Source organism: Hemitrygon akajei, chromosome 14 (genome assembly GCF_048418815.1).
Source record: "Hemitrygon akajei chromosome 14, sHemAka1.3, whole genome shotgun sequence".
NCBI classification, from domain to species: domain Eukaryota; kingdom Metazoa; phylum Chordata; class Chondrichthyes; order Myliobatiformes; family Dasyatidae; genus Hemitrygon; species Hemitrygon akajei.
Genome location: NC_133137.1, coordinates 6,864,565 through 6,890,225, shown reverse-complemented (window position 1 = coordinate 6,890,225; position 25,661 = coordinate 6,864,565). Strand labels below are relative to the sequence as shown.

Sequence of the window (25,661 nt, the reverse complement as noted above, 5' to 3'; positions counted from 1 at the left end):
ACCAGCATGGCAATGTGAGCATGCAGGCATAGAGGTGTTATATGTACAGCACCACCTATCAACTACACCATTCTGGAAACATGGGTAGGCTTACAAATTTCATATCCAGTAAGTGCTATTCAGCATCTAACAAGTTCTCAGCTTCACAATGCCATTTGGCATAGACACCAGGATACTGTTCCTGCTCACAGTTGCCATTCACCTTTCACCTAGTACTGGTACTCAACATGCCACTTGCACTAATGCTCTTCGGTGAGGAAATCACTTTAAGAATCAGTACCTTCCATTTCAACAAACGGTACTGGGGGGGGGGGGGGGGATTACCAGCCCTTAATAACCTCAGTGGAGCAAGTGCTTTAAGCCCCTTAAGGCTGTTACCTTACTCTGGGTTGAGGTAGGCTCGAATAGACTATCCTCTCCCAGCTCCCCAAAATAGAATACCGAATTATGAGAAACCAGCTAATTTCCCCCAACAGTCTTTTCGTTATCAAAAGGATTGATATCTGTGGCATCCCTTCCGTGATGTGGTAAGAAGTACTCATACAAATTCAACCATCTGAACCGTGGTCCAGTGTACAACTTCAAACGCCATCCCCAGGACTGTATCTCTCGCCACAAGTTAGCATTCACCACTTTACTGTTCTGTATATAGGGTGATACAAATGCACTTACTTCTGATTAATTACTGGATATTTAGAAAACACAAAAGTAGTACTACTAGAATTGCTCCCCAAAAACTTATTCCCTCTGAAATGTGGGCATTTCATATCCGGAATAAAGTTGCCCAAATTTCTACCCCATCAACTCAAATTTCATATGGCCAGAATGAAAAGTGAGTTATCCCTAAAACGAATTGCATGGGGAAACAAGTAACAAAATAGCAGATTAAGACACAATAAACATATCACAGACTAAACAATCACAAGAAATAAAGTAACTGATTAGAACAGGGGTGGGCAAACTTTTTGACTTGTGGGCCACAAAGGGTTCTAAAATTTGACAGGGGGACCGGACCAGGAGCAGATGGACGGAGTGTTTTGGTAATAAACCTCATAAGAGAAAATAAAATATCATGGGATATGTAGAAAACATGTGCTTTAATTTCAATTGAAAATGAACAAATGCATTACAACAAAATATCTGTCTTTGAAGTCCCATGGTATTTAGCTATTTATTGAAATGACTTTTAAAACACTGAAAATTAAATGAATAAAATACAGCTTTTTTTAATAGTAACAGTTATTATTTTAAAGCACTGAAAATTCTGTTATCCTTCAAGATATTATCATCATCACTCTCCTCCTGACTGTCTTTATTTCAAAAACGGTAGGAGATGCAGGTCTACTTGTCCTGCTCCTTCTTATTCAATTGTCCCCTGTGCCAAAACTCAACAACGACCAGCACAAGGACAGAACAGTGACAGCGCGCCAGTATGCGGAGCGCGTTATTTGATCTGGAGCGCATTTTTTATTTTGAGAACGTACGTGCACCTGCGCACTACTCATGTCCATCACTTAACAGAAATGACATGTAACATGTAAGGCTTATTGAAAAAAATATTTTCAAATGCATTTTTTTACATAACACAACGAAGAAACTTATTTTTAATTTCAGTGGGAACAGTGGTGTTGGTCTCCCTTTTTAGCCAGCGCATCAAAGTCTGGATTTAGTTTTGTTGTGGCGATTCTCAGGATGGATCTGAGGTGTTGGTCAGTTAACTTGGATCTGTGGCTGGCTTTGTTGATGTTCATGACGCTGAACGCCTGTTCACACAAATAGGTCGAGCCAAACAACGCCAGCATCTTCTGTGCCGTCCTCCGGAGGTTTGGAAACACCTCTTTACCAAGTGAAGCATAAAAGTCATTCAGTTTAAGAGAGTTGAACTTCTCTTTTAAGACGGGGTCAGACTGAAGGTCGATCAGTTCCAGCTGTAGCTCCTCTGGTGCTGTTTCAGGATCTTGTGACGGGACAGGCCACCAACTGAAGTGACTTGTCAATTTTTTCAAAATCAGAAAAGCGACGGCAGAATTCTCTGTGCAGCGCATCCAGTGACTCGCTGTATTTTTTCACATTTGCGCCGGCCTCTTCCAGCGTGGCTAGTGTGGGAAAATGAGTGAATAACTTATTCAAAATTTGCCTGGAGAAAAAAGCCAGCTTGGATTTAAAGGCTTTCACGTTTGTGTACATGTCAAGCACAAACTGATCCTTCCCCTGTAGCTTCACGTTCAGTTCATTCATGTGTGAAAATATATCCACAGCAAACGCAAAGTCACAAAGCCAGCTCTTGTTGCTCAGCTCAGGAAATTTGCCGGCCTTCCTCAGTAACTCCAAAAATGCACCGATCTCCTCTTTGAGCTCCCATACTCGTTGAAACACTTTGCCCAAACTTAACCAGCGGACACGGGAGTGATAAAGTAGGTCCTGGTGATCCGCATCGGTTTCCTCCAGGAACGTGGTGAACTGACGGTGCTGAAGTCCCCTTGCACGTATAAAGTTGACAAGTTTTATGACAGGATTCACAACATGATTCAGCTGTAATACCGATTTACATAGAGATTCCTGGTGGATGATGCAGTGAAGGAAAATAACATCCTGGTCAGGATTTTCATCTTTCACTTTATTCTGTATTCTCCTCAGCAGGCCGACATTTTTCCCTGTCAAATTAGGAGATCCATCTGTGGTGACGTTGATAAGTTTACTCCAAGGAAGCTTCATATTTTCGATGATAGCAGACACCCGGTCATACAAGTCCTCTCCCCGTGTTTTTCCTTTCAGAGACTCCATTGTCAAAAACTCCTCCATTATTTCAAAAGTATTGTTAATTCCTTGGATAAAAATGAGGAGCTGAGCAGTGTCTTTTACATCGTTGCTTTCATCCAGTGCTAATGAATATAACGTGAACGACTCTGCCTTTTTATTTAAGTCGCTGGTTATATCTTCATCTATCAGTTCCACACGGCGAGTCACTGTCCTGTGTGATAAACTGATTTTTTCAAATTTGTCTTTGCTCTCCGGACACAATACACCTGCTGTCTCCACCATACATTCTTTTAAAAACTCGCCTTCAGACAGAGGCTTGCTGGCCTTTGCTAATTTGAATGTCAGCATAAAACTCGCCTTGGTACTTGACTCATGAATGGCAGTTTGACGGTGAAAAAAATTTAGTTGAGCCTGTAAATTAGCTGCCAACCTCTGAGCATTAGCTTCCCGTTCTTTCGTTGACTGGTTGCTAGCATAGTTGGCATGTTTTGTGGCAAAGTGACGGCTGATATTATATTCTTTAAAAACCGCCACAGTCTCTTGGCATATCAGGCATACAGCAGTTGATCGGTGTTCGGTAAAAAGATATTTAGTTGTCCACTCCTTATTAAACACCCAACATTCTCTATCCACTTTTCTTTTCTTAGCTCCACTCATCTTTACAGAAGGGGTGAGAGGTCAAAGAGTAAAGCGCAAATGTGGAATAATACGCTGCACCTCAACAAAGGTCAATGTATATAGAGTGCGTCATCTATTGGGAAAATGCCAGAATTGTGGGGAAAAAAACGTTAACAAGGTTTATTAATATAATTTCATCAAGTTCTGCAGGCCGGATTAAAAAGCTTAACGGGCCGCATATGGCCCCCGGGCTGTAGTTTGCCCATGCCTGGATTAGAACATAAAATGCCAAGCCCAGGCTGTACTCCTTTTCTTAACTTTGTATGGAGTGGCAACAATTTAGCATGCTGTTTGTTTGTGGGAGATTAACTGTTATCAGAGAACAACTGAGCAGAAAGAAGCCCAGCATATACAGAGTCTCTTAAAGGCTAAGTAAATGTGTACATGCGGATGTGACCATACCTCCAATTTCTCCACATTCAATTCATTCACACTCTACAGGAAATGCAGATTGAATGACCTTCTCCCTACAACAATGAGGTATGAATGTACTAGCCAGCTCCCTCGCCCTGATTCTGTTGAGCATTAGACTTTCTCTTGCTTCCCTGGCCAGTACTTCCAACACATTGCATAGAGGGTGGTGGTGGGAGCCCCATTCACCTGCTCCACCAAGATTCCAGCTTTGAGTAATGTTAAAAATATTTCTTAACAGAATAAGTTGAATATCCCCACTTCCCACAATAAAAAAAAACATGTCTACCATATGCTAACGTAAGAGAAATGGTCTTGTTTAAATTTTTTTTTGTTGTTAAACATGGCTTATGCAGTACCTGTACGCTGAACAATGTGATCCTTGAGCTTGATGGTTTTTAGTTAGAGTTGAAATATCTGGTTCAAGTTGTGACAGTAAACACCTTGAGTACCCATGCATAATAATGTCCAAGCATTTGTTTTTGAGTATGTGGTTCACTGCACTGAAGCCTCTTTCAACAAGGTAGGAGGATGAAAATGCAATGAAGAGCAGTTTGGCTCTTCCCCAAAGACCAGGAAACTTTGTATGACAGTGTAGCCACATAACACAAAAGCTGACATTTTTTTGAAAAGCTTTTTTTTTGCTTCATTGTTCAGGATTTCTTCCAAGCTCTCTTCCTGTTCTTCCATCTTGCAAAGAAATGGGTTAATTACCCAGTCTGGAATTTCCAGATCAATCAAATCCTTGAATCGATTCTGAAAGTTCTTTTTTAGTGACTGCAGGTGTAAGCAGTACTCTTGCAAACCACTGTCAGTGAGAGAGTTCCATACTTTCCATGCAGGGAAGCTTTGAGAACATTCTTCACCCTATGTTTTGCTTGTATACTTGCTATTTTCCTATTAAAAATGGACATTGTACTTTTTGCCTGGATTAAATTGAAATTCTCACCCTGCAATTTCATATTTAGAATGTTCATTTTGTCATACAGATTGGCTAGGTAGAAGTTCAGTCTCCACGTAGAAGTTCAATATTGCTTCCCAAGCAAAAATTCAGCCCTTCAGATGGAGCACCATCTGTTGCACAGAAACAATGTTCCAAATCACAATATTTTTATCCTCAATATACATTTTGGGCTTGCCATAGATTGATTCTCTGATTATTGTTTTTCTCTTTTTACAAAAGAGAATCTCTTAAACTTTTCCATTTTTGAAAACCGTACAAGTGCCGTTAGCAATGCCTTGTTGTCTTGCACAGTTGACTCATCCAGTTGTATCCAAACATTTTTTTTGTCACTGCATAGCTCAGTGCCTTCACTCATTTTGTCAATATGACCAGCTACAGAGTTTCTACTCAGAGGAATTGATTGTAAAGTACTGGTATCCATTTTAAGAACAATGGTGAGCACTTCTGATACAGTAGACATTATTAATCTTTCACCAGTTATGAGATTTTCCACACTTCGCTATCGTTTTGGAAATGTTATAAGAAGCAATGAACCCCTGTCAAGGTAATTTTTAGCTTTCTAGGCAAACGACTCGAGTGTTTTTTCAAATGCTTTATTTTCTGGAACTGAATAATATCCTAAGTAGCCTTTTCAGGATACTGCAATCTCAATGGTTTCATGGCTTCATTAGACAGTACGGTATTACAAATAAGATGCGTGGCATCGCTGATCTGATGGGAACGGAATAAAGCAATGCTTCAGTTATGTAAAATTGTGTTGACACACTTTCATAGTTTCTTTTTCTTAGCAGGATTAGAATGTAAGGCTTCACCACCTTCAGGCTCACAGAGATCATGCCGTATATATTTATCCATCATTAATGGGGCTAAATTTAAAAATTAATACGAACTGGGAATGCTAATCGGATGTCGATGACGGCAACTAGTTGACGCGGATCGAATGCAGATAACACGCAAAGGAATTGCGAGGTGAAGATGAAGACGATCACAATAGCAAAATTATGATGACAAGGATTCAGATAGGAATCTGAATGTTAGGATAAAGCTGGTGTTCGACAAGCTACCTTTATGCTATTCCAGTTAGTGCAATTCACCAATTACGTTAGGTTTCATAATCCCCAAAGATGTCTCTTGACCACACGCATGAAGCTGCGGTCGCTTTGAACACCTCAGGAGGAATCCTTGGTCAGCAGGTTCACTGGCTTTATTTCACCATTTGGTTCTGGCCAGCACTGTATTGTTGCACAACCTGTTTTCCGTAGATCTGTGGAGAAAGTTGAGAGCGGTGTACTTGCGTTCCCAAATGTTAAATTGCATGAATTTGCTCCGTGCCATGAGTCAAGGGGAATTGTTGAACACTCTAGTTTCTAATTTATGCATCCCCAATTAATGTCTGTTTGATTGCGAAGGCTGGCTGACATTGCTGAGTTTCGGATGTGTTGTGACAATGAGGGCTCACCATCTAGAGAGCTGTGTTTATTCCTGTGTTCCAGTGCCTCATTCTTTTTTTTTTGGTAGAGCAGGCACTTCTTCAATGATCGGTCTAGTGTCATGCTGCTTACCACCCCACCTCCACCTGAAGACTTCAATTTCCATTCCCCTCATGCCCCCTTAGGACACATAACTGTTCCTGTTGGGAATTACTGCTCTAAACCTTGTAATAATTGAATCACTACTTGTAGGATGACCAGCAGCTGGTGCTATTAAAGACAGCACTACCTTTTTTATTTGGAAAAACTGCTGCTGTAACCATAGAAATTTAGAAAGCATACAGCACAATACGGGCCCTTTGTCCCATAAAGCTATGCTGAACATATCCCTGTCAAGTCACTTTTTATTGTCATTTTGACCATAATTGCTGGTACAGTACACAGTAAAAACGAGACACTTTTTCAGGACCATGGTGCTACATGAACAATACAACAACTACACTTACAACTACCTGGGCTTTACCCATAGCCCTCTATTTTTCTAAGTTCCATGTAGCCATCCAGGAGTCTCTTAAAAGACCCTATTGTTTCCGCCTCCACTGCCGCCAGCAGCCCATTCCACGCATTCACCACTCTCTGCATTTTTTTTTTATTACCCCTGACATATCCTCTGTACCTGCTTCCAAGCACCTTAAAACTACACCCTCTTGTGCTAGCCATTTCAGCCCTGGGGAAAAGCCTCTGACTATCCACGCGATCAATGCCTTTCATTATCTTGTATATCTCTATCAAGTCACCTCTCATCCTTCGTCGCTCCAAGGAGAAAAGGCTGAGTTCACTCAATCTATTCTCATAAGGCATGCTCCCCTATCCAGGCAACATCATTGTAAATCTCTGCACCCTTTCTGTGGTGTCCACATCCTTCCTATAGTGAAGTGACCGGAATTAAGCATAGTACTCCCAAGTAGGGTCTGACCAAGGTCCTATATAGCTGCAACGTTACCTCTAGGCTCTTAAACTTAATCCCACAGTTGATGAAGGGCAATGCACCGTATGCCTTCTCAACCACAGAGTCAACCTGTGTAGCAGCTTTGAGTGTCCTATGGACTTGGACCTCAAGATCCCTCTGATCCTCCACACTGCCAAGAATCTTACCATTAATACTGTATTCTACCATCATATTTGACCTACCAAAATGAACCACTTCACACTTCTCTGGGTTGAACTCCATCTGCTACTTCTCAGTCCAGTTTTGCATCCTATCAATATCCTGTTGTAACCTCTGACAGCCCTCCACACTATCCACAACACCCCCAACCTTGGTGTCATCAGCAAATTTACTAACCCATCCTTCTACTTCCTCATCCAGGTCATTTATAAAAATCACGAAGAGTAAGGGTCCCAGAACAGATTCCTGAGGCACACCACTGGTCACCAACCTCCATGCAGAATATGACCCATCTACAATGACTGTTTGTCTTCTGTGGACAAGCCAGTTCTGGATCCACAAAGCAATGTCTCCTTGGATCCCAAGCCTCCTTACTTTTCTCAATAAGCCTTGCATGGGGTACCTTATCAAATGCCTTGCTAAAATCCATATACACATATCCATGTGTCCTATCATTCCAGAAGTTAATTCAATGTCCTCTGGTGGGCTACCACTATTATAGTATAATTCTCTGATAAGAGCTCATTGGCTTAGAACTTTAATGCCCCCTTCTATTATGCTCTATTCCAGTTGGGGTTTTAAATTCCATTTAGTAAGAGTGGGATGCCCAAGTTTAACTGTAGCTGTTACTCGACTCATGATGAAATATGCTCAGGAAGCAAGCAGTATTCTCGGCATTATTAATTGCATATTGGGATGGTAGGCTTCTTAATGCATCCATCTCTTTGTTAAATAGGATAACCTCTGCATCCCATATTCTCTGTAACCATTTGGCCAAAGACTTAACAGGCTTTAGTCTGTACCTGCCCACTAAACTCCCTAATCCTTAGCGGAGAATTCTCTGACCTCTCTTGTCTCAGAGACCCATTATACCATTCCCCACAAGTTCCTGATCCTCCTTCCCCTTGCCCGCCACCCCCCCCCCCCCCCCAGGAAGAACTCATGACCTGATGTGTTCCCCTCCCCCCCCCCCCCCCCGTGGCATTTACATTTTCTGTGTTCATCTTCTTTCTCTTGCAACTAAGTGTGTACAGGATGTCATTTAATCATGGTCTGGTTAATATTGCAGTGACTCCGACAGTGAATTGGAGCGACTGAAGGAAGCAGTGGTTTCGGGCAACGACTTGCTTCAGCAGAGTTCCATCATTGGTAATCAGCCAGAGACAAATTGTGATGAAGGCCCCACTCGGGACAAACACAAAGAAAAGAAAAAGAAAAAGAAAAAGCTGGCTGTTGAAGGTCGGAACGATTGGAAAGGGGATGAGGTAGAAGTTTTAAAAAGAAAATCAAAACAGAAGTGGCAAATTCTAGAAAATGGACACAAACAAACTGAATTTCCTGATGAAACTCTTAAGGGGCAAGGACACCACTTAAAAGCAGAAGATGCTGATGTTGAAAGAAGAAAGAAGAAAAGAAAGAAACCAAAGAATGACAAACCTGTACCCAAAATTCATAAGAAAGAAAGAGTTGTGGTGGCAGATCAGCTATGACAGCTTTCCATGTTCATTGAGGGGACTTCACTTATTTCAAAGGACAGTGCTCACTCTAGGTGATATTTTTGAAACTACTATTTGGTTAATTACTTTGAAATAATATGAATCTCCAAATGAGAAAAGAAAGCAAAGATTTTTCTTTTTTGCATCCTGCCATCTAGCCCTAGGGAAAAGGTCTTTCATTGCAGATCTTTTGGACTGATTCAATTGAATTGTGTATAATGAAATGTCACTTGAAAGAACTGTGACTCTGGAGCTCGTTGTTCCATGTATCTCCCATTATCTGCCTGAAAAGATAATGGTTCCTTTATTCATTGCTGTGTCAAATTGGTCTGATCTATGTTTGAAATTTGAACTGCAGCTATTTTGGTTTATTTTTGAATCTCGAGTTTTTTGCTTTCATTTTTAATTATTTTGACACTTGTGATTTAAATACTGACTCAAAGAAACTTTGTCTATTTTAATTTTGTTGTCTTGCTGTTAATTCTTAATTAGTTTGTTTACCACCACTTTACCAGTGTTCTGGTTTCTTTCTCAATATATCATGGGTATAAAACAATGCATTTATTTTAAAAAAAAAATCAATTTCTTTGCAGCAACACATCAGGTGGTGCAGATAGCATGGAAATTGCAAAAACAAAACTTCAACTGCTTTGCCCAACTGCTCTGATTCCCAAGATAAGTTGCTGTATGAAAAATAGCTTGAATCAGTATGCTACAGTCTCTGCCATTCGTCACATTTGTGCTTTCGACGCCTCTCCTTTCCAGTGCTCTGGCCAGGCTTTAAATCTTCATGTGAGGACAGAGAATGAGGTTCAGCAACCACATAAAATGTGTATCTAATTATGTACGTGCTAAACTTGAGTGATAGTCCATTTCAGCCAAGTGCAGTAGATAGCAGTCAGAAGTGGATGCTTCCCCTTTGTTTATTTTAATAAATAAAATGTATTTAGATTTATTTATTAAATGTACAGTGAAATATGTTATTTGTGTTAAGAAGCAACACAGCCATGGACATGCTGGGTAGCCCATAAATGTCACCATACATTCCTGCACCATCATGCACGGCAGAACACGTAATATACCAAGCAACAAAGTAACATCTGATAATATATGTATTCTGCATTCTCACAACTAAATGAATCCTTGGAATAGAGAAATTAGAGTTCAGTCCTCGTATTGTCTAATGACCTGCTCTTTGGAGGTTTGGTGATACAGAGGGACAGAAGGAGGCTTGTATGGAACATACCAATGTGAAGAATGAGCTGCACATGAGAGGAACTTGCATAAGAGCTAGATTAGGCTATTGGTCAGGTCTTGCCATTCAATAAAGTGATGGCTGACCTCATGTTTCATTTTTCTCTCCTTATAGGTGCTTCCAACTTGCAAGTGTTTACAGCTAATAAAATAGTAGGTTTTTAATATCTAATTGTTGACAAATTATCTGAAGCTACTGTAGTAGGCAGGTTCTTAACTGGATGATTATTTCCTGTTATGCCATAACATGAGATGTGTCAAAATTACTTGCTGTTTTGCTTTCTACCTTAAGAAATGTTTTCTTTTAAGAAGTAAAAGGCAAACTGGTCCCTTGTCCAGACCAGCTAGAGTTTTTGGTGTGTGTAATTAGCTGATCATGCTTTCCATTACAGTAGGACATTAACACATTCATTTGTTTAGAGCTGGGATTTCTCTGGCAATTCAGATTAAAAAGCCCCTGGATAAATTCCTGGTACATAAATTTCTCTAGGGATAAAATTAGGTTAAAGACATTCAAATCATTTTACTTGGTCTATTTTAGTGAAGCTATTAATTATTTTCATTGAGAGAAAATCTTTGTCAAAGGGTAGTGACAGAAATTTCATTATTTATGTCTGATAGAACTGTACAGGCACTTCGATCCATCATGCCTGCACCAAACATGATGTCAAATTAAAACTAAATATTTTCTGCCTGTACCTGATCCATCTTACCCCATTCCCTGCATCTGATCTTCCCTGTACAGATATTTATCAATGTTGCCATGTAGGGGTTATAAAAAAAAAACTTTGAGGTATGTGAACAGCTTTAAGAGGATATATACTGTCAGTTGTAAACTTTTGTAACCTCACGAAGTAAAATTAACTCTATATTTTTGTTCCATTGAAAATAACTTTTGTCTTGGTTGAACATACTGGAATGTAGTTTAGTTAATTGCAACCTGCATTCCCATCCTCACACCAAACCCTCAGACAAATGGCGGACTGACCTCTAGCTTACTGACATCAGGTGACAACTCTCAGACTCTTTCTCCGTGAAAAGGACCCTACTTGGGATCTTCAGGATATTATCTCCAACACCATCCACGAGCCTCATCAACTTTGGAGATCTTCCTTCCACGGCCACCAACCTCTCTTTTCCCTTATATCCACACTGCTTGTTTCTACTACCTACCCAAGATATACAAACCTGACTGTCTGGGTAGGCTCTTGGTTTCTGCCTGCTCCTGCCTTGCTGAACTTGTTTCCACATGCCTTGACTCTATTCCACTTGGTTCAGTCCTTCCCATCTAAATCAGTGATACTTCACATGCTTACGATCTCCTTAACCACTTTCAATTCCCTGACTCTGATTATCTCATTTTCACCATGGCTGTCCAGTCCCTATACACTTCTATCTCCCATCAAGAAGGCCTTAAAACTTTTCTTTTCTCTCAAAAACAAACCTGAACAGTCCCCACCACCGCCACCACCACCACCCTCTGTTTGCTGGAACTAGTCCTTGCACTTAACAATTACTCCAGATGTAACTCTGGGCATCCACATTGAGCCCAGCTATGCCTCCTTTTTGTTGGCTACACAGAACTGTACATGTTCCAAACCTGCTGGTAATGCTCCCCAACCCTTCCTGCGCTATATTGAGATTGCATTGGTGCTGCTTCGTGCACCCATTGCTGAGCTCGTCAATTTAATCAACTTTGCCTCAAACTTCCACCCTATCCTTAAATCCATAGGAAAAACTACAGCACAATACAGACCCTTCAGCCCACAATGCTGTTCCAAACATATTTACTTTAGAAATTACCTGGGTTATCCATAGCCCTCTATTTTTCTAAGCACAATGTACCTATCCATGTGTCTCTTGAAAGAGCCTATTGTATTCGCTTCCACCACCTATTCCATGCACCCAATACCTTCTGTACGTACTTCTAAGCACCTTAAAACTCTGTCCTCTTGTGTTAGCCATTTCAGGCCTGGGAAAAAGCCTCTGACTATCCATACGATCAATGCCTCTCATCTTATACACCTCTATCAGGTTACCTCTCATCCTCTGTCACTCGAAGAAGAAAAGGCCAAGTTCACTCAACCTATTCTCATACTGCATGCTTGCCAATCCAGGCAACATCCTTGTAAATCTCTTCCACATCCTTTCTATAGTTTCCACATCCTTCCTGTAGAGAGGTGACCAGAAATGAGCACAGTATTCCAAGTGGGGTATGACCAGGGTTCATTGCCTCTCTGCTCTTGAACTCAATCCCATGGTTGATGAAGGCCAATACACCATATGCCTTCTTAACCACAGTCAACCTGCGCAGCAGCTTTGAGTGTCCTATGGACTCAGACCCCAAGATCCCTCTACACTGCCAAGAGTCATACCATTACTCTGCCATTATATTTGACCTACCACAATGAACCACCTCACACTTATCTGGGTTGAACTCCATGTGCCACTTCTCAGCCCAGATTTGCATCCTATTGATGTCCTGCCGTAACGTCTGGCAGCCCTCCACACTATCCACAACACCCCCAACCTTTGTGTCATCAGTAAATTTACTATCTACCCCCGACTTCCTCATCCAGATCATTTATAAAACTGACGAAAAGAAGGGGTCCCAGAGCAGATCCCTGAGGTACATCACTGGTCACCTTCCTCCGTGCAGAATATGACCCTTCTACAACCACTCCTTGCCTTCTATGTGCAAGCCAGTTCTGGATCCACAAAGCAATATCCCCTTGAATCCCATGCTTCCTTACTTTCTCAATAAGCCTTGCATGAGATACCTTATCAAATGCCTTGTTGAAATCCATATACACTACATCTACTGCTCTACATTCATCAAGATGTTCAGTCACATCCTCAAAAACTTCAATCAGGCTCATAAGGCACGACCTGCCTTTCACATAGCCATGCTGACTATTCCTAATCATGTTATGCTTCTCCAAATGTTCATGACTCCTGCCACTCAGGATCTTCTCTATCAGCTTACCAACCACTGAAGTAAGACTCAGTAGCCTGGGGTATATCTTGTCTAGTCCCAGTGACTTATCCAAGTTGATGCTTTCCAAAAGTTCCAGCACATCCTCTTTCTTAATATCTACATGCTCAAGTTTTTCAGTTCGCTGTAAGTCATCCCAACAATCACCAAGGTCCTTTTCTATAGTGAATACTGAAGCAAAGTATTCATTAAGTACCTTCTGTGGTTCCTTATACCCTTTTCCACTGCACACTTGATTGATCCTATTCTCTCACATCATATGCTCTTGCTCTTCACATACTTGTAGAATGCCTTGGGGATTTCCTTAATCCTGCTTGCCAAGGCCTTTTCATAGCCCTTTCTGGCTCTCCTAATTTCATTCTTAAGCTCTTTCCTGCTAGCCTTATAATTTTCTAGATCTCTTTCATTACCTAGTTTTTTGAACTCTTCGTAAGCTTTTCTTCTTGACTCTTTTTTCAACTGCCTTTGTACACTACAGTTCCTGTACTCTACCATCCTTTCCCTGTCTCATTGGAATGTACCTGGGCAGAACACCACACAAATATCCCCTGAACATTTGCCACATTTCTGCCGTACATTTCCCGGAGAACATCTGTTCTCAATTTATGCTTCCAAGTTCCAGCCAGATAGCTTCATATTTCCCCTTACTCCAATTAAACACTTTCCTAATTTGTGTGTTGTATCCCTCTCCAATGTTATAGTAAAAAGAGATATAATTGTGATCACTATCTCCAAAATGCTGTCCTACTGAGAGACCTGACACCTGACCAGGTTCATTTCCCAGTACCAGATCAAGTACAGCCTCTCCTCCTATGTAGGCTTATCTACATTATGTGTCAGGAAACCTTCCTGAACACACTTAATAAACTCCACCCCATCTAAACCCCTCGCTCTAGGGAGATGCCCATCAGTATTAGGGAAATTAAAATCCCCCATCACAACAACCCTGTTATTACTGTGCTGTTCCAGAATCTGTCTCCCTATCTGCTCCTGGATGTCCCTGTTACTATTGGGTGGTCTATAAAAAACGCCCAGTTGAGTTATTGACCCCTCCCTGTTTCTAACTTCCCCCCACAGAAACTCAGTAGACAATCCCTCCATGACTTGCTCCTTTTCTGCAACCGTGACACTACCTCTGATTAACAGTGCCATGCCCCACCTCTTTTGCCTCCCTCCCTGTCTTTTCTGAAACATCTAAAACTTGGCAGTCTAAGTATCCATTCCTGCCCCTGAGCCATCCAAGTCTCTGTAATGGGGACAGTTTCATAGCTCCAAGTACTAATCCACGCTCTAAGCTCATCCGCTTTATTCATAATGCTTCTTGCATTAAAATAGACACATCTCAAACCATCAGTCTGAGTGCATCCCTTCTCTATCCTCCCTCTCACAAACTTTCTACATTTGTGAGCTAACTACCGCTTCCTTCGTCTCTTCAGTTCCGTTCGCACACCCCAGCATTTCTAGTTTAAACTCTCCCCTATAGCCTTAGCAAACCTCCCTGCCAGGATATTGGTCCCCCTTGGATTCAAGTGCAACATGTCCTTTTGTACAGGTCACGCTTGTCCCAAAAGAGGTACCAATGATCCAAAAATCTGAAACCCTGCCCCCTGCTCCAATCCCTCAGCCATGCATTTATCCTCCCCCTCACTCTATCCCTAAACTCACTGTTGCATGGTCCATTTCTGACACCTCTCTTCCCTTTCTCAATCTCCGTCTCCAATTCTGGAGTCAAACTGATTTACTACCAATAACTTTCATGAACCTACAGACTCCTTTGGCTATCTTAACCTCTACGCACCTTGTAAAAAATGCTGTTTCCTTTTCTCAGATCCTTTGTCTTCGCCACATCTGTTCCAAGGATGAGGCTTTCCTTTCCAGGACATCAGAGATGCCCTTCAAAGAACATGGTTTTCCTTCCTCCACCATTGATGCTACCTTAACTGTATCTCCTCCATTTCCCAAATGTGTCCTCAGCCCATCTTCCCACTGCCTTAAAATTCCTCTCATCCTCACATACCACACCATGACCCTCCATATCCAGCACTTATTCTCCACAACTTCCGCCATGCCCAACAGGACCCTTCCACCAAAAGTATCTTTACCTCTCCCCCCCACCAACCTCACTACTTTCCACAGGGATCCCTCCCTTTGAGCTTCCCTTATCCATTCAACCCTCCCCACTAATCTCCCCCCAGCACTTATCCCTGCAAGCAGAAGAAATGCTACAGCTGTATATTCACCTCTATTCAGGGCCACAAACAGTACTTCCAGGTGAGGCAATACTTCACGTGCACATCTGTCGGGGTTGTCTACTGCTCCTGATACAACTTCCTCTAGACTGATGAGACCTGGTGTAGACTGGGGGACCTCTTTGTCGAGCACCTATGCTCCATCCACAAAGTACTGGATTTTCCAGTGGCCAGCCTTTTTAATTCCAGTCCGCACTCCCATTCTTATATGCCTCCTCTGCCACTACGATGAGGTTGGAGGAGGAACACCTCATTTTCCATCAACATGGGTTTCCCCAACTTTCGCTAATTTTTCTCTTTTCCCCTTCCCACTTCTTCTTTTCTTCACTCTGGCCACCCTCTTACTACTTCTCCTCACCTAACACCTCCCCATGGTGTCCCTTCTTCCTTTTCTATGGTCCCCTGTCCTACCAGGTTCCTTTTTCTCCAGCACTTACCTTTTACACCTTTCATATCCCAGCTTCTTATTTTATCCCTTCCCCCATCCACCTGGATTCACCTCTCACCTCTAGTTGGTACTCCTTCCCCTCCCCCACCTTATTCTGGCTTCTTCCCCCTTCCTTTCCAGTGCTGGTGAAGGGGCTCTACCTGCAATGTTGACTGTTTATTCATTTCCATCGATGCTGCCTGACCTGCTGAGTGTCTCCAGTATTTTCTTTGTGTTGAAACGTACATTCCAACACCCCCCCCCCCCCCCTTATAGTTTGGCTTGAAATATCCTTTATTTATCCTTTGCCTGGATAGAATGGTTTCTGTAATTTTTTTTGTGGGTTTACCCAGTTGAGGGACCTGTTCAAGCTTCTGATGTAGCAGTGTATCGCCTTTGTTGATATGGTGACTAAACCAGGACGTTGAATTTACCTGTGCTCTTTTTCTGAAGACACAAGCTCTTGCTGTGATTCCGCAAGTGACAGCTGCCATCCACATTTCATTCTTCTACCGTAAGTGATAAAGAGCTTGCTGGGACTTGAATATAATACAGTAAAACAGAAGTGAAAGTGTCATTATATTGTCAAAATACTCAGCATGTCCAGGGGCTTGGGGATAATTTTTTTGCCTTCTGGAAGAGCAATTTGACATATAACCCCGTTAAATACTGACAATTTTTGGTAGCTATATTCTTGTCAAATAATACTACTCATTTGTTACAACTGTTCCTTGAATTTTAATCATATTAAATTATTCATGTTAAAAATATGGTTTGAAGTGGTGTGGTCCCAGTATTTAGTGTTGCTAACATCCAGCTCTCGTAGCTGCCTGGTGCTAAGACTCTTGCCTATTATCAAATGGCAGAAAAGGTCAAAATCTGAATAAATGAGGCGAGACTGTAGTCATAGAAATCTACAGCACAATGTAGAGTAGGATCTACTCTAGAAATAGTCTAGAATTTCAGTACCACATAGCCCTCTATTTCTCTAAGCTCCTTGTACCTATCTAAGAGTCTCTTAAAAGACCCTATTGTATCCACCTCTATCACCATTGCTGGCAGTGCATTCCATGCACCCACCACTCTCTGTGTGAAAAACTTACCTCTGATATCCCCCTTGTATCTACTTCCAAGCACCTTAAACTATGTCCCTTGTGTTAGCCATTTCAGCATTGAGAAAAAAGGTACCTCGGACAACTTTTTTTGTGCAAAGGTTAGTGAGAATATGCTATGAGCTGCCAGAGGAAGTGGTTGAGGCAGGTATTTGGGTACATGGAGTGGCAGAGCTTAGAGGTATATGGGCCAAACCACAGGATGTTACATTTAGCTGGGTGGGTACAGTGGTCAGTATAGGCTCATTGGGCAGAAGGGCCTCTACCCATGCTGTGTTGCACTCATTTTATGGAGGCCAATGAGTAAGTGCAGCAGGCAATATGATGCCCATTGTTGTGAGCAGATTTGAACCATAGAATAAAATGATCACTTCTATGTGGCCCAAGTGAGGCTGCATCTGGAGTATTGTGTATGATTTGGGTCACATTACCTAAGAAAAGATGTACTTGCCACAGAGGAAGTTCGGTAATTCGTTAAGCTGGTTTCAGGAATGGAGTACTCTACATACTGAGAATGCATGGCCCATATTCTCAGGAGTTTAAAAGAACAAGTCCTGATGAAGGGTCTCGGCCTGAAACTTTGATTGTTTACTCCTTTCTATGGATGCTGCCTGGCCTGCTGAGTTCCTCCAGCACTTTGTGTGTGTGGCTTAGATTTACAGCATCTGCAGATTTTCTCTTGTTAAAAGAATGAGATCAGACTAGATGTGGAGAACTTATTCCCCAGGTTGAGGAGTCTTAAGACCTTGGGGTGTAGTTTTAGAATAAAGGCCTTTTCTTGGGCAGATAAGAAAATGATTCTGTCAAGAAGACTTTGCTATGAAAGTTCAGTTGTATTCATTCAAGGTGATGATCAATGGGGATTGGGGATTCTACTAAAGGAAATGGGTGGCAGTGTGGAGACATGTCTCTACCAAAGGAGGTGTAAGGAGCTCCTTTCCTCCTAGCCATTAGGCCACCCTTGGGCCAGGAGTAGCACCTGCTTGTTACCACAGTAAAAAATAAAGCCCAAAGCTTGTTACCATTGAGGAATGGTGCAGCCAAAGCCATGTAGGTGGTAGCTTCCATCAAGTTCAAAAGGAAGTGATGTGAGAGACTGTAGTTCCCATGTAAACATGTGGCAGGTGCTGCCAGTTCCCAGCACCGAGCAGCCACAGCTCCTGCCCGAACTGGCCTCTCCGTGCCAAGCTGTAGATGTTTCGTTGCAAAGGGAGAGCCAGCTGAGGACAGGGATATGTGGCAGGTTCTTGATACAGCAATCGAGTGGGCAAGGAATTACATTAGTTTCTCTGCACAGCAGAGCTGTCAGTAGCAAGTCTTCCAGTTTAAGATGGCGCTGGAGATGCCTAGCGACTATCGGCGGCAAAATACAAAGCAAAGAAAACTACTAAACACCTTATTAATAACACTATATTAATAACGATCACCGCTAACAATGGAGAGGTGTGCAGAGGCGAGGCTAGGCGGGAGCGAGGAAATGTCTGATTTAGTTAAATGCCAGGCCTAGATGGAAAGGTCGGGAACGGGTGAATCATGGTGCCGAGGTCTAGGCCCCACAGCTGTCCGAGAGCGAGGAACAACCCGATGTTTGGATGATTACAGTACTGGGTCAGATTGGAAAAGTGAGGGTTTTGGGACCAGAGATGAGGGACGGACTGGTTCTGCTTGTGCTCTGTGACATTTACTCAGTTATGTGTTGAACTGAGGCTGTGGCCTGCTGCAGCTAGTGATGCCTGGCTTCGCGGCTTTCGTAACACTTCAGGTCAGAATGCTGTTTGCATGATATTTTTTCTCTGTGCATCGCGTGTTTGACTTTTTTTAATGGATTCTTTTGGAGTTCCTTTGTTTTGTGGCTGCCTGTAAGGAGACAAATCTCAAGGTTCTATAATGAATACATGCTTTGATAATAAATGTACTTTGAACTTTAATGCTGCAATGGCCCTTTTTGGTACTGATTCCATTTCCACTGCTCTCCTGGGAGAGCAGCCCAAACGCTGAAGGATGTGCCATGTTTATGACCTGAAACTCAAAGTTCCAGCCATTAAGTTGAATTGAAAGGTTCCATGTTCCTTTTACGCTCTTACAATCTATAAAAGGTGTCTGTTCCATGAAAATCTTTTATGTAAAATTCTATAAACTGAAAGGTTTGGGCATAATGCATTGTTATTTAAGTACAATATATTCTGATGGATGGAGAATGGCACGTTAGTCACTATAGCAAAGGAATTATTTGTAACCTGTAGACCTATATCCCAAAGAGTCAGTGGCATTATGGTGCAAAGTTAAATATTTGTAGATCAAGGAATACATGTAATTTTACTATCAAACACCCCAGTGCTTTTTTTTTCTCTGATATTTAGTTTTCAGCCAAATTCTGAAAAGCTAATAAATCTGACAATTGCCACTCTTTCTAGACCATGTACTTTAGATTGCAACAGTAAGGCATTGAAATATGGCTGGATGTAAAATGCTTTGGGACCTGCAGCTTCTTGTGAATTCGAGTGGTTGTCTGTTTCTGAGCAGACAAATGTTGAAATGCTTATTTAAGTGAGAGCCTTATAAGTAACGCTTAAAATCAGAAACTTCAATATGTAACCGGCAGCTTGACCCAGGATCCGGTGTTCGTCAGTTTGATGGATCTTGTCTGTGGTTTTATTACAACCACTTATTTCCATCTTGATGTTGAAAGTATTTTGCTGAAATCATCAGGACTTGTGCATTACCTTGTACTGTGTTTCAAAGCTATCTGGAAATGCTTGTATTGGTGTGTTTGTGTACTGATGTGACAAATAGTATTCCTAAATTTTCATTTAGTGGCATCTACTGGGAAATCAAACGTTCCAAGGTCGCATGTGGCATGAATTAGATACAGAGTTCTGACAGCATGCTTGAAGGACCCCTTCCCCCATTCCTTTTATCTTCTGTACAAATTTCCTCAGGGGAAATATATTGTAGCTGTCTGAACTAATTTAATTCATTTTTTTAAGATCCCTCTGCTGCTGTGGGTGACGGGGCAGATTCACTGTCCTTTAACACTTGATGGATACTTCTACACTGGTGTATTTTTGCCTTCCTCTGCAGATGAAGTTTAACAAATCATTTGGATAAATTTGCCAAGTTTGCTTTCTCATTTTTAAATATGTGGAATGCTGTTTGTTCTGCAGGGAAGTGTAAATCCATCTATTAGTATTCTCAAATACGAACGAGTTGGAAAGAAAGTTATTGATGAAGCAGCTAATGTTTGGAGCCCTAGATACTGCCCTGACTTCAGGACAACTCACACACTGCTTCACATCGGCGGCACAGCAGTGGAAACTGCGAGCAGTTTCAAACATCTGGGAGTGTGCATCTTGCACAACCTCTCATGGTCCAAGAACACATCCTCCACAGTTAGGAAAGCTCACTAATGTCTCTACTTTGTGAGGAGGCTGAAAGGAGCTGCACTATGCAGACAGATGTGCAGTTGAGGGCATCCTAACTTGCTACATTATTGTGTGGTATGGAAACTACACTGCAGCAGGCAGGAGGGCTTTACAATGGAGAGTTAAAACTGCCCAGTGTATTACCAGCACTAATCTAGCCACCATCAAGGGCATATACACAGAAAGATGCCGGAAGAAGGACAGCAATAACATGAAGGATCCCATCCACTCTGTTCATGGGCTGTTTGTCCCATTCCCATCAGGGAGGAGACTACACCAGGGCTATCAGACTCAAAAAAAAGTTAGTTCCCCTAAGATGATCAACGCCTCCATCCAATAACCCACCCCACCACTACTACTATATCTTTTCCTGTCAGAATCACCTTAGGTACAGATATTCCTCTACCTAGCATCACTTCATGTACATATAATATATTGATGTATAGAAGATAATCTTATGTATTTATAATTATTGTGTTTTATTGTGTTCTTTATGCTTACTGTGCTTTTTATTTTGCTGCATTGGATCTAGGTCATTTTGTTCTTCTCTACATTGGTGTCCTGAAGAATGACTAAGCAATCTCAAATCCTGAGAAACACTAAAACTAATTTCATTGGAGCAGAGTAAGCTACCTGATGCTCACCATTGTGTGTGATGTCACACTAGTCAAAGTTCAAGGTGATTTCTTTTATCAAACTGTGTTTATGTCACCATATATTACCTTGAGATTCATTTTCTTCTAGGTATTCACAGTACAACAAAGGAATACAATAAAATTAATGAGGAACCACACACAAAGACTGACAAACAACCAATCCACAAAAGAAGACAATCTGTGCAAATATAAAATAATGGTAAGTAAATAAATAATGCTGAGAACATGAGTTGTAGAGTCCTTGAAAGTGAATCTATAGGTTTGTGGAATCAGTTCGGCATTGAAGTGAGTGAACACTGGTTCAGGAGCCTGATGGTTATCGGGTACTAACTGTCCCTGAACCTAGTGGTGGTGTACTTAAGGCTCCTGTACCTCCTTCCCAATGGCAGCAGCAAGACTGGAGCGTAGCCTGAATATTGGGGGTCCTTGATGATGGATGATGCTTTCTTGTGGCGTAGCTCCTTGTAGGTCTGCCCAGTGGTGGGAGGGTATTGACTGTGATGGACTGTGCTGTATCCATTACATTCTTGGGCATTAGTGTTTCCATACCAGGCTGTGATGCAACCAGTCAGGGTACTCTCCACTACACACCTATAGGTGCTTATCAGAGTTTTAGATGACATGCTGAATCTACGGAAACATCTAAGAAAGTAGAGGCCTTGTTGTGCCTTCTTTGTAATGGCTCTTACTTTCTTCACCCAGGACAAATCCTCTGAAATGATAATGCTAAGGAAGTTTAAGTTACTGACCCTCTCCACCTCTGATTTCCTAGTGAGGACTGGCTCATGGTCCTCCGGTTCCTTCCTCCTGCAGTCAATAATTAAATCTTTGGCCTTACTGGCATTGACTGATAAGTTGTTGTGGTACCATTCAACCAGACTTTCAATCTCCCTCCTTTATGCCAATTTGTCACCGCCTTGGATTCAGCCAACAACAGTAGTATCATCAGCAAACTGAAATATGGCATAGGAGAAGTACTTCGCCTCTCAGTCATAGGTACAAAGTGAATAGAGCTGGGGGCTCAGTACACAGTCCTGCGGTGCACCTGTGTTGATGTGTCTTCCACTTGATGGCTATTGTCTTCAGTTTTACCAGGGCTTCACTCCCGACATTCAGCTTTTTGCTTGGCGTGGACTAGGGCTATAATGGGAGGTGGAGCCGAGTGGTCCTGACTAAACCCAGACTATTCATTACTGAGCAGATTATAGTTAATGACCTCATCTTATTGTTAATAATTTGTATTCATTCAACTGGGGTGATAGCCACCAGACTGAATTTTCTTGTTTTTTGGTGAAGGTGTATGTATGTGGGCAATTTTCCCTGTTGTTGGTTAGATGTGAGTGTTGTAATTGCATTTCATAAGCTTGGCTAGAGTGAATGTCTCCACTACAATATCCAAGCTGGTTTCATGCACTTAGCTACATCCAGTACTTGTAGCCATTCTTTATCATGGAATTGGTTGAAGCATATCTTCTGGGATGTTAGAGCCTTAGCAGGGAGTCGATGGATCGTCCACTTGGGATGTCTGGGTTGAATGCGGTCGGGAATGCTTCAGCCTGTTCTTTCTACAGGCCCCTGCCATAATTTGTTCAGACCCCTCCCACCAGCTGTACAGTCGTCTCCTCCCTTTTGGACTGGAGGCGAGAGGATGTCTGAGGTTTGATCTGTTCAATTGGTTGCAGGATTGCTCAGCTCTGTTGCATGCTGATTTTGTTGTTTAGCAATTGAGTCCTTTTGTGCTGCAGCCTCACCAGGCTGGAAAGGCATTTCTTCCATACATCCCCCACAACTTCTAACATCTGTTTTGCATTCTTCCCCTGTCTTGATAGTAACTGATAAGGCTATAAAATCACAGATGGCAGCCGGGTATTTTACTGCTGCTGATTCTTCACAGTGCCTCGTGAATGCCCAGTTTTTTGCATCCAAATCTGTTGTAAGTTTCTCTCGTTTAACCATTCTAGTGTCATTCACATATGGAGGATGTTCTTGGCATGAACACGGGATTTTTGCCTCTTTGAAGATTGCTGTGGTCAGTTCTGCTGTACGTAGACCGCCGAGGACACGGTAGTAGTGGTTCACTCACTGCCTGTGTTGGCAGCTTTGATCTCAAGGACACCTCTTCCATTGATGGTGCTTCTAAGCCGATCTTTGAACACCGAGTCCACTTTGTACTTTTTTCCTCTCCCTGTGATTTTTCAACATGGGGAAGCACTTATTTATGAGGGAAGATGGAAGAACCTAATCAGGAGTATTCATTGAACACACACAAAATGCTGGTGGAATACAGCAGGCCAGGTAGCATCTATAAGGAGAAGCAGTGTCAACGTTTTGGGCTGAGACCCTTCATCAGGACTAACTAAAAGGAAAGATAGTAAGAGATTTGAAAGTAGTGGGGGGAGGGGGAAATGCAAAATGATAGGAGAAGACCGGAGGGGATGGGATGAAGCTAAGAGCTGGAAAGGTGATTGGCGAAAGTGATACAGAGCTGGAGAAGGGAAAGGATCATGGGACGGGAGGCCTCGGGAGAAAGAAAGGGGCAGAGGAGCGCCAGAGGGAGATGGAGAACAGGCAGGGTGATGGGCAGAGAGAGAGATAAAAAAACAAACAGCTAAATATGTCAAGAATGGGGTAAGAAGGGGAGGAGGGGCATTAACAGAAGTTAGAGAAGTCAATGTTCAATTATAGACATATCAGAATGGGAATGGGATGTGGAATTAAAATGTGTGGCCACTAGGAGATCCTCCTTTCTCTGGCGGACGGAGCGTAGGTGTTAAGCGAAATGGTCACCCAGTCTGCGTTGGGTCTCACCAATATATAAAAGGCCACACCGGGAGAATTCATTTCCATGTTTGGGCAGATGCTATCAGACATTATGAAGTTAGGAGTCAACGTGGAATGCTCCCAGTCTATTCCCTCTCGCTTGTGTATCACTGCACTTGTCTTCCTGTGTGCCTGTACTGTGGGTAGGATACAGATGCTACCCCTAGCAGTACAATAAAGGGAAATAACAACAGTTAGTTATGGAACATCCCAGCCAAAACCCATCTAATGTATTCAAGCATACAAATTTTAAAACACTATTTATGATATTGATAATGTAATCTGGGAAATATCAGATAAAATCAATAAAATGTATAAAATGGAATAATAAACCAGAAAAAATATTTTATTAAGACCAAAGTAGAGATTAAAATATCTGACATTTAAGAGTCCATAAAAAGCCCATAGTACAGGAAAACACTGGATTTGAAATAAATGAGGGAAAAGTTTTAAATTCAATTACAATCTTAAAAACTTCCATTAAAAGGTCACAGTCTGGGAACCATTTTCTTCTGGTGCCAGCAATTCAATCCAAGGATGTGGTCTCAGGAGAATGAAATGGTGTCTCAATTATATATTTTAAGTTGTATTACTTGTTTACCTCTGTTTCTCCAAGCTAAACCCAACAAAGCAATATTTTCCTTGAGCGTTATTGTCACATTGACAATAGCAGTTCTACTGCTCTGAAAAACTATGTTTGGTATTCATAGCTTGCCTTCAGTGTCTTTTGTCATTGGCTTTGTAAATGCCCTCTAGCCGTATAAAGTAACCTTGTCACAGAGAATGTCAGTGATTCGATTATGTTGCCTGATCCTTGCATTTTGGACAAACATGCAGCTGCCTGAATTATGACTAATTGATTCCACAGCAGGTCGACATCTACTGCGCGACCTATCTAGACCTTTCCACCCTGCTGACGTGCTACATTTTGATTATCCTCATTAACAACTGGTTATAAACATGAACTGCTTGCCTCAATTAAACAGAATGGAACAATTATTTGAACACTTAACATTTATAAAATACTTGAGCAGACTAGCAGTTAAATTCTCTCCACTTCCAATTCGTAAAGTAATTATAAACAAATTTTATTATTACCCTACAACTTTTTAACATGTTTGTGGGTTTATTTTTTGGTTTGGGCATTGCCAGCAAGGTAAGAATGTATTTCCCACTCCTAGCTACCCTTGTAGATAGTAATGTGCTGCTGCTTTGAACGTTTGTTCTGTTGGGCAGTGAGTTCCTAGATTTAGATGAGGCTTCTGTAAAACTTGGGTGTTTTTTCTGATACCTGGTATATCACCGAAATCCTAAACTTCATTATCAAGCAGTCAATTTGAGTACCTGCATTTATTCAGGTTGGATGCTTGCATTCTGTTAAGGATATAAGAATAAGCAGGTCACTTGTACAGCTGACTCCAAATCATTCCCCACCCATTACTGTTGGCTTTAGTATTTCCAGTTTAGGAAATTCAAAGCCTGATGGGTACAAAATACCATTTGCAATACATTAAAGCAGATGTTAAAAAACTCTTTACAGATTCATAAAATACTATCTACTTAAATGAAGTTATTGTGTGATAACTCAATCACATCAAGGTGTAATGTAATATATACAAAATGCTAGAGGAACTCAGCAGGTCAGGCAGCATCAATGAAGAAGAATAAAGAGTACAACTTTCAGTCTGAGACCCTTCAACTTGGTCTGCTGTGTGGGCTCTTTATTCCTCTTCATAGATGCTGTCTGACCTGTTGAGTTCCTCCAGCATGTTGTGTATATTACTCTGGATTTTCAGCATCTGCAGAATCTCTTGTTTAT

The 25,661-nt window shown here is 41.7% G+C and overlaps 1 protein-coding gene across 3 annotated transcripts in view; it reads left to right on the top strand.

The window, feature by feature from the left end:
- The window catches only part of c14h12orf43 (chromosome 14 C12orf43 homolog), a 41,848-nt gene extending 31,985 nt beyond the window's left edge, over positions 1 to 9,863 (top strand). For all 3 annotated transcript variants that reach the window (XM_073065433.1, XM_073065432.1, XM_073065431.1), the window contains one exon: positions 8,481 to 9,863. In XM_073065433.1, coding sequence (XP_072921534.1) covers positions 8,481 to 8,901 — 421 coding nt within the window. In that variant the 3' untranslated portion in view covers positions 8,902 to 9,863. The remainder of the gene's footprint in view (positions 1 to 8,480) is intronic.
- The last annotated feature ends 15,798 nt before the right edge of the window (positions 9,864 to 25,661 follow it).